Here is a 19,931-nt window from a genome sequence, read left to right as displayed (position 1 = left end):
AGGGCTATAGGCCTATTGTGAGTTTATGTACAGGGACATATCTATCCATGCACTGTATACTTGTATTTATACTTATGCATTTTAAACATGTATGTCATGTTTTATACTTTGGCAATATAACAATGTTGTTTTTTTTATCATGCCAATAAAGTTTTTTAAATTGAACAATTGAATAAAGAGAGAGAGGGGGAGAGAGAGGGAGAGAGAGAGGGGGAGAGAGGGAGAGAGAGAGTAGGCAGGGTGGGAGAGAGAATAGAGAGGAGAGAAAGAGCAGGAATGGCAGAGAGAATGGATAGAGGGATAGATAGAGGGCAGAGAGAGTGGGGAGAGTGGGGAGGGGAAGGCCTAGTGATAGAAGGTAGAAATAGAGAGAGGGAGGGCAGAGAAGGGCTCGTATCTCTAGGTCCTTCGATGGAGTTTTTTTTACAAGGGATTCAAGAAAAATATGAAGTAGAATTTATTACTTGCCATTGCAATAACTCTTATAAATCACCTAATTATGCGTAATAATGTCAGTTTCACAATTTGTTTTCATCTCAACCTACAAGGCTAATGCACATAGAATGGCCTCATGTTATCCAGGAGGCTCTCTCACTCCCTTCCTGATGGAACAAACTAACTCTCCCCACAGCAAAACGTAAATCACAAGCCTGGGTCTGGAACATCTCTGCTCTGCCAGTACTACCACTCAATTACAGACTCTACAAAGGGCAACTATTTGCTACCATGCATTTACTCCTTCACTTGCAAGGGTTTTTGAAATCCCCTCTTTTTTTGATACAGATTTTCTCCTCTTCCAGCTACAGATGTGAATCTTCAAGTGACAGAAATTCTTTGGCACCGCCCCAAACGTTGAACTCAAACAGTTGCCAAACAGCTATTTAATTATTGAGCATCCCCCAGAACTCATATGGAAGTCACAAGCAAGCACCATGATCAAATGTATTATTCTTAAGCCCAGGTGCATTGCAGCAGGCTCAGTTTTTCCCCTCTGTTATCAGGCTTCTGAATTGCCACAGCTTGGTTTGGGAATGGCTCTACCCAAAGCCGCAAGAAATTGCAAAGAAAATGTGTCGGAAGGAACTGCAGATGCTGGTTTAGATCAGACATAAACACAAAATACTGAAGTAACTCAGCGGGTCAGGCTGCATCTCTGGAGAAAGGAATAGGCGACCTTTCGGGTCAGAATCCTTCTTCAGACTGCGTTGGGGGGTAGATTGGGAGGGGGGGGGTGGATTGGGAGGGGGGGGTGAAAAGCCAGAACTGATCAGGGCTGGTAATAGATGACCTCTGGAAGGGTGGAGTCCATAATGGCCCATTGTTGGCTGGAGAAGATGTGCTAATGAAAGGGATACAAGGGTGTGTACCATGGACCGTGGAGTGAGGGTTGGGAGGGAATGCAGAAGTTACTTGAGATTAGAAAATTCAACATCCACACTGCTGGGGTTTAAGCTGCCCCAGCAAAATATGAGGTGCTGTTCCTCCAATTTGAATGTGGCATCACTCTGACAGCGGAGGAGGTCCAGGACAGAAAGGTCAATATGGGAATGGGACGGGAAGCAGAAATGTTTGGAAATTGCAGAGGGTTATGGATGTAGCCCAGACCATCAAACACACACCAGAATCCCCATCATTGATTCCATCTACACATAACTTTGCCTCAGAAAAAAAGCCAAGATTATCAAAGACTTCTGAAGAAGAATCAAGCAGGGCAAGGGCACCGACCCAAAACATCACCCATCCGTTTTCTCCAGAGATGCTGCCTGACCCTCTGGGTTACTGCAGCACTTTGTGCCTAATCAAGGGCTTAACCCTTCCCGGTTATTCCATCTTCTTCCTGCTCCAGTCGGGCAGAAAATAATGAAGTTTGAAAGCGCGCACCACCAGACTCAAGAACACATACTTCCCCTCTGTCATCAGGCTTCAGAACGGCCCTTCAAAATGCCTGGGTATAGTGCCGATTCACCTCTAACCCTAACCCTAACCCATCAGTCTTTGTCCTTGGACCTGATGTGTTAAAAAGCTGAGAAGTGTATTTTGCACTTTGTACCTTTCCCCTTTGCTCGACCTATTGTACCAGAGTTTGGCTCGATTGTATTTATCTATAGTATTAGATACATAGATACATAGAAAATAGGTGCAGGAGTAGGCCATTCGGCCCTTCGAGCCTGCACCGCCATTCAATATGATCATGGCTGATCATCCAACTCAGTATCCCGCACCTGCCTTCTCTCCATACCCCCTGATCCCTTTAGCCACAAGGGCCACATCTAACTCCCTCTTAAATATAGCCAATGAACTGGCCTCAACTACCCTCTGTGGCAGAGAGTTCCAGAGATTCACCACTTCTGTGTGAAAAAGTTTCTTCTCATCTCGGTCCTAAAGGATTTCCCCCTTATCCTTAAGCTGTGACCCCTTGTCCTGGACTTCCCCAACATCGGGAACAATCTTCCTGCATCTAGCCTGTCCAACCCCATAAGAATTTTGTACGTTTCTATAAGATCCCCTCTCAATCTCCTAAATTCTAGCGAGTATAAGCCAAGTCTATCCAGTCTTTCTTCATATGAAAGTCCTGACATCCCATTATCTGATTTGTTTGGATAGCATGCAAAAACAAAGATTTTCACTGTACCTTGGTCTGCGGGACAATAATCAACCTGAACATTAACACCTTCCTCAAGGTTATGATCAGATTAATCAGCGTAGAATCAAATGCATTTAATTTCTATGCAGATTATACTGAAATTTCAGTTTTGCTTTTAATACATTTCCATTGTCATTATGCTTCATAAACAGAACAGCCTAATTAGTGAACATTAGTGCACTCCAGCCTAACGAGTGAACATTAGTGCACTATAGTCTATTCTTGGAAACATTGCTCCATTGGTCTACGATTCAACCTTTATCGAACCAAAACTTCAGAAGAAATAAATGTGTAAAATATAGTTAGCTTCACAATGACTTCTTAATAGTTATTTAAAATTATTTAAAGTGAAAAATGAATTTCTTAAATATTATAATTGAAGCGAAAGAAAGTTGTAGCCAGTTTATGAAAACAGAGATATATTTAAAGATCTCAACGGAATTAAAATGACAGAAAAAAGGTTGGTCTGCGGATTGAAAAGATATTTTACTTATTCAATCTAATTTAAACTAGTTATCAGGATGACAGGAAATTGAACCCAACTCTGTTTACTACAAATCATTTTTGAAGGTTTATATGGTGACCTTTGAATGAAAGAGGAATTAGATATAGAGAATAGAAAGTACAGCACAACAACAGGCCCTTTCACCCACAATGTCAGGTCCAAACATGATGTCAAACTCATTTCCTTTGCCTGCACATGATCCATATTCCTCCATTCCCTGCCTATCCATGTGCCTTTTTAATCGTTTCTTAAACGCCACAATCATATCTGTCTCCCCCACCCCCTGAAGGCACGTTCCAGGCACCCAGCACTCTGTAGAAATAAAATGTCCCGCACATCTCCTTTAAACTTTGCCCCTCTCATCTTAAAGTTATGCCCTCTAGTCTTTGACATTTCCACCCTTGGCTCTCTATCCAATATCCTCTCATAATTGTATATTCTTCTATCAGGTCTCCCCTCAACTTCCGATGCTCCAGGGAAAACAATCCAAGCTTGTCCAACCTCTCCTTAGACCTAATATCCTTCATGTCAACACAGTATTCTGGTAAACATATTCTGCACCCCCTCCAAAGCTTCCCGTAATGGGGCGACCAGAACTGCATATAATACTTCAAATGCAGCCTAAGCAAAGTCCTATGAAGCCACAACATAACCTCCTGACTCTCATTCAATACCCGATCGATGAAGGCAAGCTTGACATGACACTGGGTGCATGAGTGTGGATGAACAGTCTCTCAGTGCAGGATCAAATATTAAAATCTTTCAAGAGAAATGTGGAGTACTTACTTGCTTGGTGCATTTTTTCATATCTATATATGATATTTAATTTAAATCATCGCTTGTAAGTGCTTGCACGAATAAAATGTGAATCTATATTTATTGAAACTGCATTTATTCAGCCTGACAAATGAATGGATAGAGATACTCAATTTATAACTAATGCTTCTCAACCAGACGTACCTTTCTGCACTTAATAAGCCGTAACATGTCCACACTGCTCCATTAAAGAAAAAGAATGTTGGTTCTAATGTGATTTATTGAACGACATGAAAATTGATGTATGGTTAACAATGTTTATAACACAAAATACTCAGGGTTACAGTAAAATGAAATATATCACACCCATCCAAACAACAGATGTAAATTGCAAGATAGACACAAAGTGCTGGAGTAACTCAGCAGGTCAGGCAGCATCTCAGGAGGAAAAGATGCCTGAAACGCCACCTATCCTTTTTACGTCAGAGGGAAAACAATAATAAACATAAACTTAAGCATAAACTCCTTCCTCAAGGTTACAATCAGACTAATTGGCATCGAAACAAATGCATTTATCTTCTAAGCAGATTATACTGAAAATTCAGTTTTGCTTTTCATACATTTCCAGCATCGTAAACTGGATATTTTACACCATAAAACCCTTTATTGTGTGCTACCCATGCTTCATAAACAGAGAACAGCCTAACTGGTGAATCTTACTGCATGGATCTACAGCATGACCCGCTGTGTTATTCCAGCACTTTGTGTCTATCTTAAGTAAATTGCAAGGTCTGTTTTGAAGGCCACCTGGTCATGGGTCTCAGAAGATCCTCATTTCGTGGAAAGATTGCTCAGAGCCGATATTGATCAGAATGTGAACCTGAAGATGTCACCCTATTCCCAACACCCTGCAGATTCTCATCACTATGATTCTTGCCCCAGACAAATGCCATTTCTCTCCAGACATTATCAGTCGTAAAAAGTTACCGCAAAAACTAATGGCATCATATATTTCCCTCTGACACCAATGGAAGTGAGGTCTGGTATAAATCCAGCAGGTTGGCGTTTTGAGCACTTATGAACAGCGGGACAACTTTGATTTTTCAATCACTTCCTTTAATAAAAGAGACACAAAATGTTGGAGTAACTCAACAGGTCGCTGGAGAACATGGAAAGGTGAAGTTTCAGATCAGGGCCATTTTTCCAATTGAATGACGTTTTGGGTCGGGGTCCTTCTCCGGATTAATTCAGCACTTTGTGTCTTCCTTTGTTAACCAGCTCCTGAACTTCTTTGTTTCCACTTCTTTTAAAAGAGCTTTGCCCATTTTTTAGTAAAAGGTGGCAATTCCCAATAATTCTATCAGACTGATGAACCCCAAAGTGTGTGGAGTTAGGAGGTGTGTGATTGGAATCAACTTACAAATCTTTGTAGACTTTGTAAAGATAAGGCAAACTTATATATTTAATGTTTGTAATACATAGGTAATTGTATTTTAACTATGTAATTTGTAGTGAAACCATTTGTGAAGTGTATTGTGTTTTAATTAGGATTGTAAACATTAGACCTTGTTTAGATCTATAGTTTTAGAAATAACTTTCTTCCCGAGAATGGGAACATGTGTCTTGTTTGTATGAATTGTGTGATTGTTGTATCATATGTTTCTCTTATATTTTGAGAATTGAGCCCACTTTGTTTCACTTTGTTGAAATGAAATGATTCTAAACAAAGGCGGCAACAACCATGAGGCAAACAAGGCCAGAGAGGGGGAGTCATGTGACTACAACTGTTGTAAATCACCAGGACTCAGATGATTGGTTAATAGCTTGCACCCTCTGTACCGCGATTGTCTAATACCTATATAATGCCTTGATTTTGTACCGGAGAGAGAGTTCTCCTGACTTGCCCATTGGCTCCGTGTTGGCAGGTTCAGGGAATTATCTCAGCGATGCAATAAAGAAGTATAAAGCTGAGACAAGTGTCTGAGTCAAGTTTTCTTGAGCTAGATTGACCTAAAATAATCCGATTTGTCACCACAACCCCATTGTGGATACTGGACTATTGCTAAAACAGGCTTGATATAATCCTGAAAACTATATTCTGCACTATGTATCTTCTCCTTTACCCATTGTATTTGAGTTTCATATGATTGCATTCATATATAGTATTCACATATGTTATTGATGAATCCTCTCTTCAACTTCCACATGTGTACAGAAGAGAACATATTGACTGGTTCGGCCACTCAAACGCCCAAGAATGAAGAAGTCTGCAAAAAGTGGTGAACACTGCCCAGCCCGTCATGGGTTCTGGCCTCCCCACCATCGAAGGGAACTACAAGAGTCACTGCCTTCAAAAAGGCAGCCAGCATCATCAGAGACCCACACCACCCTGACCACACTCTCATTCCTGCCACTGGACTGAAGGTATAGGTGCCTGAAAACGGTAACCTCCACGTTCAGGAGTAACAATATCCCAACATCCATCAAACACTACATACTCCAAATAGGTTCCAAACTATATAGACTTGGGGACATTATTTTAGTTCACTTCTTGCAGCATACATTACCTGACAGCTTGCTGGCTTGGTCCTGCAGTGTTACAGATGAGAAGCAGCACTTGTCCAGTTGCTCCATGCCGATTGAAATCTGTTGGATTTCCTTCAAAACTATTGGAAGCAGACTTGGAAGGTGGTACACTCGAGTTCTGGAAGCCCCCTGTAAAGCAGGAAGGTAAAGACGTTAAGATTCTTGGACAATAATAATTGATTTATTTTTCCAGATTTTATTTGGAAATTTTAGTTCCAAAAAGAAATGAAATTGGAAAAGAAATCCCTGAAGAATCAAATTTTCTCCAGAGATGCTACCTGACCCATTTAGTTACTCCAGCACTTTGTGTCTTTCCCTGAAGAATCATCTTTGCAACGTCTGCTTAAATCAGTATGTTTTCTTCAAATAAAAAGCTTAGTGTTTTGTGGATAGAACCGAGTACAGCAGAGCGACAGGCCCTTTGTCACAGAATTTCTGTATTAAACATAAAATGAGAAAGCTGGTACGAGTGCAGAATGAGTGCAGAGAATACTTACGAGGATGTTCCCAGGACTCGAGGCCTGAACTACAGGGAGAGATTGGTTTCTTGTGGCGCGGGAAGTCGAGGGGTGATCTTATGAAGTGTATAAAATCATGAATGAAATAGATAGGGTGAATGCACAGTGTCTTCTACCCAGAGTAGGGCAGTCAGGAACTAGAGGACATAGTTTAAGGTGAGAGAGGAAACGGAGGGACAACTTTTTCACATAGATGGTGATGGGTATATGGAACAAGCTGCCAGAGTAAGTAGTTGAGGGAGATATTAAGGTTTGGAGGGATACGGGCCAAATGTAGGCAAATGGGAATTAAGTAAATGGGGTATCTTACTTTGCATGGACAAGTTGGGCTGAAGGTCCTGTTTCCGTGATATATGACTCTGTGACTCTAAATCAAATCAATCAACCTTGTACAACTGATCTAATGTGACCCAATTATGCCCATGAAAGAACTTTTAATCTTCATCATTCTGTGCCCATTCCATTTTTGTGTGAGGAAGACCTCTCTGAGAGCATTTCTAAATTATATATTACCAGCCTCAACTTCTCTCTCCATACTGAACTCCCAATGCATTAAGAGGAGTGAAATTTCACTTTCTTTCTATCATCTAAAGTGATGTTATCTATATATAACTAAAAGTCTCATCTTGTATGTATGTATGTATGTATGTATGTATGTATGTATGTATGTATGTATGTATGTATGTATGTATGTATGTATGTATGTATGTATGTTCCCGAAATACAGCCAAAACGGTACACGATAGCCCAACAATTTTAGGGGCGCCTTACTCACCATTCACCAGCGGTGAAGTAGGCAAGGTGCAGTAGCAAGTTTTGTTTGATTTAACAAGCTAATTCCCTTTATAAACTTTAATTAACTTTATACTGCGAACAGCACCATTTTCAGATCACCATTTTGACTGGCGTCACAATGGGGACCCAACGGGTCGTCTAGTATAATGTAAATTACAGTCATAACCATGCAGGCTGCTATCTTGTAGACACAAACAACTGCAGATACTGGTTTACAAAAAAATAAACTAAGTACTTTAGTAACTCAGCGGGTCCAGCAGCATCTCTGGAGAGTATGGATAGGAGACGTTGTGGGTCGGGATGCTTCTTCAGACTGATTGTGGGGAGGGAGAGAGGTGGAGAAAACTGGAAACTATTAACCTATTACCTGCCAGGTTTTGTCCTTCCCCTCCACTCTTCCAGCTTTCTCTCACTCCCCCCCCCCCCCTTACAATGAGTCTGAAGAAGTGTCTCGACCTGAAACACTTGTAATGTAACCGTGCTCTCCAGAGATGCTGCCACACCTGGTGAGTTAATCCAGCACTTTGTATCTTTTCCTGCTATCTTGTACTCTTGGTTTGATCCTGGCTATAAACACCGTCAAGCATTAATGGACACTTAACAGGAGCACAATAACAGCATTGGAAGAGGGAAGATCAATAAACAAGCATCAGCACATATTCATTAAAGCTTGGCTCAGCTTGAGCAACTTCATGAAGTCTCTGGTGAGATAGCAGAGAGAGTGGCATAGATGATGGCATATGAATTTTCAAAAGGCATCTATTGGAGTACGACATATAGATTTTATATAAAAGTTGCCAACCTGAGGGATTAATGACAAGTTGCAGAGTGGATTTAAAACCAGCTAAGGGACAGCAAGCAGACAGCTGGATTGAAGGGCTGATTTTCCAGACAGGAGACAAGTAAACTGTGGTGTGATCTGGAGTCAGGTGGGGACCATTACTCCATTTGATACAGATTAATGGCTGGATGTAGACAGACAGAACCATCTCAAATTTACAGGGAACTAACTTCAGGAAGATGTGGGTGGACTAATGAAATCGACAGATGCAGGGAGGGGAAATGCAACATTAAAGGTGACATTTTAAAGGGAAATCTGTAATGGATTCTGGCAGGAATGAGGATAATTTGTAAAGACTAATAAAAGCGGATAGGATTCCTGTCTTTGTTAATATAAAGAGTAGAACATAATAGCAAGTAAGTGACACTAAAACTGTACATTGGTCAGGCCTCAGCTTGTGAACAACAGTCAATTCGAGGCAACAGAGGGATGCCAATATCAGAAAAGATTTATTAGAATAGTACTGGTTGCGTGGAATTAGATTAATTAGAGGATTAGAGGGTTAATGTAATTTTCAAAGATGCTTCATAAGGAAAAACAATATTTTAAACATTACCTAAATAAACATTGACATCATATAGTTATTCAGCGTGGAAACAGGCCCTTCAGCCCAACTTGCCCATCTACACTAGTCTCACCTGCCTGCATTTGGCCCATGTCCCTAAATCTGTCCTATCCATGTACCTGTCTAATTGTTTCTTAAACATTGCGCTAGTCCCTGCCCCAACTACCTCCTCTGTTAGCTCGGTCCATACACCCATCACCCTTCATGTGAAAAAGTCACCCCCTCAGATCCTATTAAATATTTTCCCCTTCACCTTGAACCTATGTCCTCTGGTCCTCGATTCCCCCACTCTGGGCAAGAGTATCAGCGCCTTCCTGATCAATTCCTCTCATGATTTGTACACCTCTATAAGATCACTCCTCATCCTCCTGCGCTCCAAGGAATACAGTCCTAGTTTGCTCAACCTCTCCCTATAGCTCAGTTTCAATAGTAGCATTCCAAAGAGAACTGGGCATGCATGTGTCAGTAAAGGAGTGATAAAAGGTATGGTGGAATGACCGCGATTCTGCTCTTAATGCAGACCTCTCGATGAGGTTAATGGCTCTTCTCTAAGATGCCTTGAGCACTTTAACATCCCCCCTGGGACTAGAAGGAGCACTTTGTAACTTTGTCTGCGCCAGATATGTAGCGACTCTTTGCGCACTCTGTGCGTTGTATGCAAAAACAAAGAATTTCACTGTAACTAGTACACGTGACAAGAAAGTATCATTGACTCATTGAAGACCGTTGCTTCAAGATCCACTCCAGAGGTGGGAGTCTTAGCTGATCTGCCACTGGGATTTACATTAGTTATCCAGACATTCAATCTCGTTACACCATTTGCTTTCAGCATTGAGGGCGGCACCATTATGCAGCGGTAGAGTTGGTTGCAGCACCAGAGACCCGGGTTCGATCCCAACTACGGGTGCTGTCTGTACTGAAGTTTGTGTTGAAAAAGGGTCTCGACCCGAAATGTCATCAGTTTGAAGAACGGTCTCGACCCGAAACGTCATCAGTTTGAAGAAGGGTCTTGACACGAAACGTCACCAGTTCCTCCTTTCCAGAGATGCTGCCTGTCCCGCTGAGTTACTCCAGCATTTTGTGTCTACCCTGGAGTTTGTACGTTCTCCCCGTGACTGCGTGGGTTACAGTGAAAAGCTTTTGTTTGCCCGCTATCCAGGCAAAGAAAATACTATACATGAACACGATGGCTCAATTGTAATCTTTCCCCTGACTGGTTAGCACACAACAAAAGCTTTTCACTGTACCTTGGTACATGTGACAAAAAACTCAACTCAACTCATTCAATTTGCACATTGCACAAATAAAACATAAAGGGTACAACATTTAGTGCAAGATATAACGTTGAGATAGTTCAAAGATAGTTCAAAGATCATTTATAAGGTAGATGGGAGGTCAGGACTGCACTCGAGCTGGTGTGAGGACCGTTCAGTTGCCTGGTAACAGCTGGGATTAATTGTTCCTGAATCTGGAGGTTTGTGTTTTCAAACTTCTGTACCTCTTGCCTGATGGGAGAGGGAAGAAGAGGGAGTGACCGGGGTGACTCTGGTCCTTTTCCCGAGGCAGCGTGATGTGTAGATGGAGTCAGTTATTGACGACGACTCATGGATTCCAGGATTCCGTACAGATTGCAACTGAGGTCAGGATCAAACCTGGGTCTCTGGAGCTGTGAGGCAGCTGCTCTCCCAGCTATGCCACTATACTGCCCTCCAGATTCAGGGATAGATTCTTCCCAGCTGTTATCAGGCAACTGAATCATCCTACCACAACCAGAGAGCAGTGCTGAATTCCTCTACCTCATTGGTGATCCTCGGACTATTCTTGATCGGACTTTGCTGGCTTTACCTTGCACTAAACATTATTCCCTTATCATGTATCTATACACTGTAAATGGCTCGATTCTAATCATATATTGTCTTTCCTCTGACTGGATAGCACACAACAAAAGCTTTTCACTGTACCATGTGACAATAATCTAAACTAAACTATTGCCAAGTTCTATTGTCAGAGTTTCTGGAAAATGACCAAATTATTTATTTGCAGCATTATTGGCATCCTGTCAATACTGTAAATACATTGACTTTCAGTTAACCTCTGGACCAAAACCTGAGTGACTCAAATATGGCAAGCACTGCTGGGATGATAAATGCTACCACATGCACCACTCACAGTTTGCAATGGTGCCCAAGGACTTGTACACTCAAATATACTGAGCTCAAATATAGCACCAACATTGATCCCACCAGAGTTGTTGGCCCTCACCAATGAAGAGTTTAACAAGATGCATTCCTAAAGGCTCTGAACACCACGGGTAGACTTTTTAAATGGATTCAATAAACTCCCGAGCATTAAGGGCATTTTATTTCAGTGAATCCACGAAACTTTAAAGATTAGCACCTCAGATTTAGTATTCATCAGAATTCCATTACCAAGTGAAAAGAACGTGCTTTTAAATCCAGTTCTTGAATTCTAGAAGTATAGACTTTGAGAATTCTAGATGTAATGCTGATGCTCTATAAGGCACTGGCTGGTCAGTAGTGTGAGCAATTTTGGGCACCATACCTGAGGAAGGGTGTGCTGGCTCTGGAGAGGGTCTAGAAGAGGTTTACAAGAATGATCCCAGGAATGAGTGGGGTAACATATGATGAGCGTTTAATGGTACTGGGTCTGCACTCGCTGGAGTTTAGAAGGATGAGGGGGAACCTCATTGAAACATACTGAATAGTGAAAGGCTTGGATAGAGTGGATGTGGAGAGGATGTTTCCACCAGTGGGAGAGTCTAGGACTAGAGGTCACAGCCTCAGAACTAAAGGACATACTTTTGGGAAGGCGAAGAGGAGGAATTTCTTTAGTCAGAGGGTGGTGAATCTGTGGAATTCTTTGCCACAGAAGGCTGTAGAAGCAGTCAATGGATATTTTTAAGGCAGAGATAGATAAGATGTTTGATTAGTACAGGTGTCAGGGGTTATGGGGAGAAGGCAGGAGAGAGAATGGGATTTGGAGGGAGAGATCGATCCGCCATGATTGAATGGCGGAGTAGACTTGATGGGCCGAATGGTTTAATTCTGCTCCTATCAGTTACGAACGTATGACCTTCTCACACTGTCATCTGGCTGCTTTTTAGATTTTTAATTGTTCACGATTAACACAATTAACACAGCTATTTTATCTGTAATTGACAATATCACATGACAGGCATTAAATTATCAGAAAAACAAATTTAATTCCATTCTCATCCACACCAACCAGCATGTCACATCAACGCTAGTCCCACCTGCCTGTGTTTAGTCCATATCCCTCTAAACCTGTCCTATCCATGTACCTGTCTAAATGCTTCTTAAACGTTGCCATAGTACCTGCCTCAATTACATCCTCCGGCAGCTCATTCCATACACCCACCACCCATCAGGTCTACTCTGTCATTCTATCATGGCTGATTTATCTCTCCCTCCTAACCCAATTGCCCTGCCTTCTCCCCATAACCGCTGACACCAGTACTAGACACTCGCACCCTTTGGTGTAAAATACTTGCCCTGCACTTCTCCTTTAAACTTTGCTCTTTTCACCGTAAGGCTCTGCCCTCTAGTCATTGACATTTCACCCTGGGAAAAAAGTTCTGACTGTCTACCCTATCTATGCCTCTATCAGATCACCTGTCCAGCTCCAGCGTTCTAGAGATAACAATGTCCAACTCCTCCTGTAGTTAATGCACTATCATCCAGGAAGCATTCTGGTAAACCTCTTCTGCACCATCTCAAAATCGTCCACATCCTCCCTGCAATGTGGTGACCAAAAATGCATGCAATTCTCCAAATGTGGCCTAACCAAAGTCTGATAGAGCTGCAACATTACTTCATTCAGTCTGAGGAAGGCTCTCCACCTGAAACATCACCCATTCCTGCCTGTTCCGCCTAGTTACTCCAGCATTTTGTGTCTGACTTCATGACTTATGCTCAAGGCAAAATGAACCTGACAAGTTAAATCCTTTCTGATGAAACTAGAACGAAGCACTTGATTGTATGTAAGATAAGAAATCAACTAATCAATAAACTAATCAGGATTAAACAGCAGTTTGGTTCTGAAAAGATGGAAGGAGGTCTTTCAATGTTAGCTTGTTTTAATCTTTAAAATATATGCACGTTCATTTTTTCTTTGAGTAATTTGTAAAATATTTTGAAAAATAATTAAACCCTGTACATTTTTATTTTGCTTCTATGATCGATGATTGTGAGAATTCTTCTATCATTCTAATTCAGGTAGGCATGATAATGTTACAGCTAAAATACAGCAGAAACAAGGAACTGCAGATGCTGGATAGAGAATTCAACGTTCATACCACTGGGTTCAGAGTGAGGTCAAATGCAAATTGGAGGAACAGCACCTCATATTTGTCTTGGGCAGCTTACACCCCAATAGCGGTTGCAGAGTTTATTGTCACGTGTACCGAGGTACAGTGAAAAGCTTTTGTTGTATACTAACCAGTCAGCAGAAACATATGAACATTTAATTCTCTAATTTTAAGTAACTTCTACTAACACTCCTCTCCCCTTCCCTCTCCACCCTTGCTCCTTTCCCCCTCCCTAGTTGTTTTACCAGTTCCACAATTCTCCACATTATTTCTCTTGAGGTCACATCTTGGTCCTGGTCTTTTCTTGCCTCCAGCTCTTTACACCCCACCTCCCCCACCCCCTACTTTCTGTGTGAAGAAGGATCCCGACCCAAAACGTCACCCAACCTTTCTCTTCAGAGATGCTGCCTGACCCACTGAGTTACTCCAGCACCTTGTGTCTGACTAATGTTACAGCTACTAGATGTCAGGAATCCCATTGAACTCCTAGATGTTGGAAAAGAGGGAGTTTGCACTGCAGAGACCCCTAGATTTGACGGATAGCTTTATGGACGAAGTACATGGAGCTCTCACTGTGGAGGACATATTTCAGGCATATTGAGACAAGAGTAAGGAGTATTTATAGGTCTTATGCACTGGATACTAACTGGAACAAAGACATTCTTACTTGTTGTAACTCTCCATAAACATCAGATGCAATAACAAATATATTACGATAGGATAGAACTTTATTTATCCCAGGAGGGAAATTGATCTGCCAACAGTCATGAGCACACAAAGCACATGAAACATGAAATTAAAGTAACGAGTGGAAAGGTTTGATAGCCACAGGGAAGAAGGATCTCCTGTGGCGTTCTGTGCTGCATCTTGGTGGAGGTGCTGTTGCTGAAGGTGCTCCTCAGGTTGACCAGTGTGTCATGGAGGGGGTGAGCTGTATTGTCCAGGATGCTCCACAGTTTGAGGAGCATCCCCTCCAGGACCACCTCCCATGAATCCATCTCCACCCCCAAGACAGAGCCAGCCTTCCTGATGAGTTTGTTGATCCTAAAGTTATCCGTTATTCTAGGTAAACCAGACTATGAGAGTGCAAAACCGATAGTACACAGCAACTACCTTACAGTGCCAGAGACCCGGGTTCAATCCTGACTACGATTCAGATTCAGATTCAGATTCAATTTTAATTGTCATTGTCAGTGTACAGTACAGAGACAACGAAATGCATTTAGCATCTCCCTGGAAGAGCGACATAGCAAATGATTTGAATAAATAATAATAAGTGATAATAAGTGTCCGGGGGGTGGGGGGGTGATTGGCAGTCACCGAGGTACGTTGTTGAGTAGAGTGACAGCCGCCGGGAAGAAGCTGTTCCTGGACCTGCTGGTTCGGCAACGGAGAGACCTGTAGCGCCTCTCGGATGGTAGGAGGGTAAACAGTCCATGGTTGGGGTGAGAGCAGTCCTTGGCGATGCTGAGCGCCCTCCGCAGACAACGCTTGCTTTGGACAGACTCAATGGAGGGGAGCGAGGAACCGGTGATGCGTTGGGCAATTTTCACCACCCTCTGCAGTGCCTTCCGGTCGGAGACAGAGCAGTTGCCATACCATACTGTGATACAGTTGGTAAGGATGCTCTCGATGGTGCAGCGGTAGAGGTTCACCAGGATCTGAGGAGAGAGATGGACCTTCTTCAGTCTCCTCAGGATGCTGTTTGTACAGTCTGAAGAAGGGTTTCGGCCCGAAACGTCGCCTATTTCCTTCGCTCCATAGATGCTGCTGCACCCGCTGAGTTTCCCCAGCAATTTTGTGTACCTTTGCTGTTTGTATAGATTTTGTACGATGGCATCTACTCCTCCTCATTTCTGTATCAAATGCTCTCCCCTTAGCGGGTCTGTGATACTGGACCATGTCCTGCACTGTGTGGAGAGTGTCTGGGATAATGACACTGTGTACATGACAATGACTTGACAAATCTATTATTATAAAATGTATGTACAACCCAATCTAAGACTAGACAGACTAATAATGCACATTTATGTCACCTTAAAGTCAGCATTGCCGGAGAAACCCACGCAGTCACAGGGGGAACGTACAAACTCTATACAAACAGCATCCGTAGTCAGGATTGAACCCGGGTCTCTGGCACTGTAAGGTAGTTGGCTCTACCCCCTTACTATTCGTAAGTTCGATTGCTGGAGTTTCTGGAAAATGACTACATTATTTGTTTGCAGCATTATTGGCCGCCTATCAATACTGTAAATGCAAGCACTGACTCTCATTTAACCTCGAGACCAAAACTGGAGTGACTCAAATATCTATTGAACCACAGCAAACATTGCAGGCATAGCTAACTTCCGAGGCTGACTTTTGCCGGCCGGTATCTCAGCTCCGCGGTGGACAAGGCAGATTGTTCCTCATGGAGCCCGTGACCTCTGTTGGCCAGAAAATCGGTGGTGGACCTGTATCTGATCTGATTGAGTAGCATGCAAAAACAAAGTCTTTCAATGTACTTCGGTACGCAAGTCACCCTAAAACCTAAAAACATCACACATGCTGAAGCAGATCTTGCGCTGATCCGGCATCCTACAAAGCACAACGCCAAGTTTGAACTTTCAATAAGTTGAGCTTACAATGTTTTACCGGTGATAAGAAGAATCAGGGCAATGGGGCAGATGTTACAAAGAGTCTAAAGAAGGGTCTCGATCCCGGAACGTCACCCATCCCTTCTCCCCAGAGATGCTGCCTGCCCCGCTGAGTTAGTATAGTATAGTATAGTATAGTATAGTATAGTATAGTATAGTATAGTATAGTATAGTATAGTATATCTTTATTGTCATTTTCCTGGTTACTCCAGCATTTTGTGTCTATCTTAGGTGTTACAACAAGCAACAACTTCACCAAGAAACAGAGAAAAAGATGGGTGCAACTGAGAAGAAAGGTCATTTCAAGCAGAATATCTGTTCAGACAGAAAGACTGGATTGGGAGAGAGAGCAACGTAGACAGCGAGGAAAAGAAAACATAAATGCAAAAAATTCAATATTTTAAAATGGAATTATTCCATAAGCGCTTTAAATAGTGCTCTTTTTAGGTCAGAGAGGTTAAATATCTTTTTACTATCAATTAGCACTCTGTTTGAAAGGTATCTGCTCTCTATTACCAGGCTTAACATTCTGCACTGAATTTAATGGGGATTCAGCTGCAAATCCAGCCGGTCCTTAACAGTAATAGCAATGCTGGGACAATGAGTTTAGTTTGATTTAGTTTATTGTCACATGTACAAAGGTACAGAGAAAAGCTTTTGTTGTGTGCTAACCAGTCAGCGGTAAGCGAATACATGATTACAATTGTGCCATCCACAGTATACAGATACATGATAAAGGGAATAACATTTAGTGCAAGATAAAGTCCAGTCAATGGTGGACTTTTCTCAAAGATAGCCAGAGGGTCTCCTATGAGATAGATAGCTCAGGACTTCTCTCTAGTTTTTGGAAGGATAGTTCAGTTGCTTAAAAGCTGAGAACAAACTGTCCCTGAATCTGGAGGTGTGCATTTTCACACATCTATGCGTTTTGCTCAATGGAAGAGGGGAGTAGAGGGAGTGGCTGGGGTGAGCCTCGTCCTTGATGATGCTGCTGGCCTTGCGTCCACAATTCTCTGCAATGTCTTGTGGCCTTGGATGGAGATGTTCCCAAACCATGCTTTGATGCATCCCGTTGGAATTCATTCTACTGCGCATCTGTAGAAGTTGGTTAGAGTTGTTGGGGACATGCTGAACTTCCTGATCACTGAAGTCAGGTTCAGCCACACAAAAATGCCATACGGAAAGGCTATAGTCCTCCCATGGAATGACACATGCAAACATCTATGACTCCATTGATCAATTTACAAATTAGTAACTGTACGTTGCGAACGCAGCATTATTTCTTCAGTAATTATTCAAGTAGTCCATCTTATCACCTTAAAACAAGGTTCAAATTTGCTGTGGATAGAGAACACCAACTCAGTCTGCTTTTGATTCCAACATCCGCAATTCTTGTGTCTTCACTTAATCTTCATGCTTTTAATTAATTTCTAGCATTTAAATTTAAAATTATGAATAATTTATTTTCTGATCACCCTAACACAGGAGGGCATGGTGGCACAGTGGTTGAGTTGCTGTCTTCCAGCGCCAGAGACCTGGGATTGATTCTGACTACAGGTGTTGTGTGTGAGGAGTTTGGGCATTCTCCCCGTGACCTGCGTGGGTTTTCTCCGGGTGCTCCGGTTTCGTCCCACACTCCAAAGACGTACAGGTTTATAGGCGAATTGGCTTGGTAAAATTGTAAATTGTCCCGAGTGTGTGCAGAATGAGTGCTAGTGTACGGTCGACACGAACATGGTGGGCCGAAGGGCCTGTTTCTGCGCTATATCTCTAAACTAAACTAAATTTAACCTTCATGCTTTTAATTCATTTCCAGCATTTAAATTTAAAATCAGGAATCGTTTATTTTCTGGTCTCGCTAACACAGGAACAGATTAAGGTATTTTAAATTAAATGGACTCATTTTTTAAATTCAATTATTTTGAATCGTTAAGGCTATCAAGTGGCCGTCAGGAAAGTACATGGTCAACAAGCCTCGAAGAGTTTTCATAAGTGATAGGAGTAGAATTAGGCCACTCGGCCCATCAAGTCTATTCTGCCATTCAATCATGTCCTCCTAACCCCATTCTCTTGCCTTCTCCCCATAATCCCTGACACCTGTCCTAATCAATTGGGACCACAAAAAAACCGAGCACAGAAATTGCATTGGTAATGCACTCTGATCCTACGGAATGCAGAGGGTGAATGCACAGTCTTTTACCCAGAGTAGGGGAATCAAGAACTAATAGATGCAGGTTTAAGGTGAGAGGGGAAAGATTTAATAGAATCCTGAAGAGCAACTATTTCCGCCCAGAGGGTCATGGGTATTTTTTATTCCAAACATAAATCTTATTCAGAATACAAAATATATACAAAACAAGAACTGTCCAAAAACTCTTCCGACATATTCTTAGTGGCTCGACATAAATTGATTGGTGTTGTATTTGGTAGTGTTATACCAGGCACCCTTGCCACTTATGTGGCCCCCTGGGATGATATCCCTTCCCTTGCTTGAGGGGCTTCTCCATCAGACCCCCCCCCTCAATGTCCAGCAGCTGAAGGACCCCAGACTGTGGTCCTCCCCCACAGAGCCTTGGCGTTGGCTGCACCGAGCTTCAGTACGTCCCTCATGCTTTACTCTTGCGGTCTGGAATGGGCCAGTCGGCAATATTCTCTGACATTGAACAAGCTACCAGAGGAGATAGTTGAGGCAGGTACTACAACAACATTTAAAAGACACTTGGACAGGTACATGGATAGGAAAGGTGTAGGGGGGTATGGGCAAACACATGCAAGTAGTTGGGATGTCCTGGTCAGCATGGGCAAGTCGGGCCAAAGGGCCTTTTTTTCTGTGCTGTATGATTCTATCTCATTGTGCAGTCAAACATACAATTATCCTCCAAAGTTCACATATGGGTTGCAAATGGGCTGACAGGGATATTGCTGGTAACATTCTTATTTTTCTTTGTTCCCCTGTTAGCCAGTTCAAGAATTTGTGGATAGACACAAAATACTGGAGTAACTCAGTGGGACAGGCAGCATCTATGGAGAGAAAGAATGGGTGACGTTTCAGGTCGAGACCCTTCTTCAGAATTAATCGTAATCAAGAATAGTAAGATTAAACGAGAACTTACCAGTTTGAAGTTTGATCTGTATTTTATGAGGAGTTACGATGAGGGATTACGTGAAGAACCCGCTCAGTGCGCAGGCGCGGCATACTTCCAAGCAGCGGTGTGGAATCACAGATAGACACAGTTATTTTGAAGTAAACATAGTAAAGATAAGGAGACATCAATTTATTAGTTTGATCCATATAATGAGGGTGGGAGCGGAGGGCACGTAATCCCTCATCGTAACTCCTCATAAAATACAGATCAAACTTCAAACTGGTAAGTTCTCGTTTAATCTTACTATTTTACTTCGGAGTCACGTGAGTGACTACGTGAAGATTTCAAAGCTCTGTGATTTCAAACCGTGTAACAGTTTCATTTCACTCACTGCCGAAGTTCTTGAGGGAGGAAGTGTTATCGTAATGAACCAATGAGTCTATTTGTAGAAAAACACAATGGTATTTTTTAAACAATAACAACAAAGAATTAAGTTGCTCCCCTGGGCTTAAATTAAATATTTGCAGTTCGTAAATCTTTACTGCAAATAAACCAGGTTTTGCCAACGGCTTATTATAAAATTTCTGAACGGTCTTTTCCCTTCCCACCATCCTGCTGTAGCCAGGATGTGGTCTATAGGCATGTCCATTC

At 42.2% G+C, this 19,931-nt stretch overlaps 1 protein-coding gene across 2 annotated transcripts in view; it reads right to left on the bottom strand.

Moving 5' to 3' along the window:
* usp43 (ubiquitin specific peptidase 43) overlaps positions 1-19,931 on the bottom strand; it is a 361,500-nt gene that overhangs the window by 71,831 nt on the left and 269,738 nt on the right. For both annotated transcript variants that reach the window (XM_033044012.1, XM_033044011.1), the window contains exon 7: positions 6,473-6,620. In XM_033044012.1, the coding sequence (XP_032899903.1) occupies positions 6,473-6,620 (148 nt within the window). The remainder of the gene's footprint in view (positions 1-6,472; positions 6,621-19,931) is intronic.

Source organism: Amblyraja radiata, chromosome 26, assembly GCF_010909765.2.
Source record: "Amblyraja radiata isolate CabotCenter1 chromosome 26, sAmbRad1.1.pri, whole genome shotgun sequence".
Lineage (NCBI taxonomy): Eukaryota > Metazoa > Chordata > Chondrichthyes > Rajiformes > Rajidae > Amblyraja > Amblyraja radiata.
The sequence above is the reverse complement of the archived record's forward strand: the minus strand, read 5'-3'. Positions and strand labels throughout refer to the sequence as shown.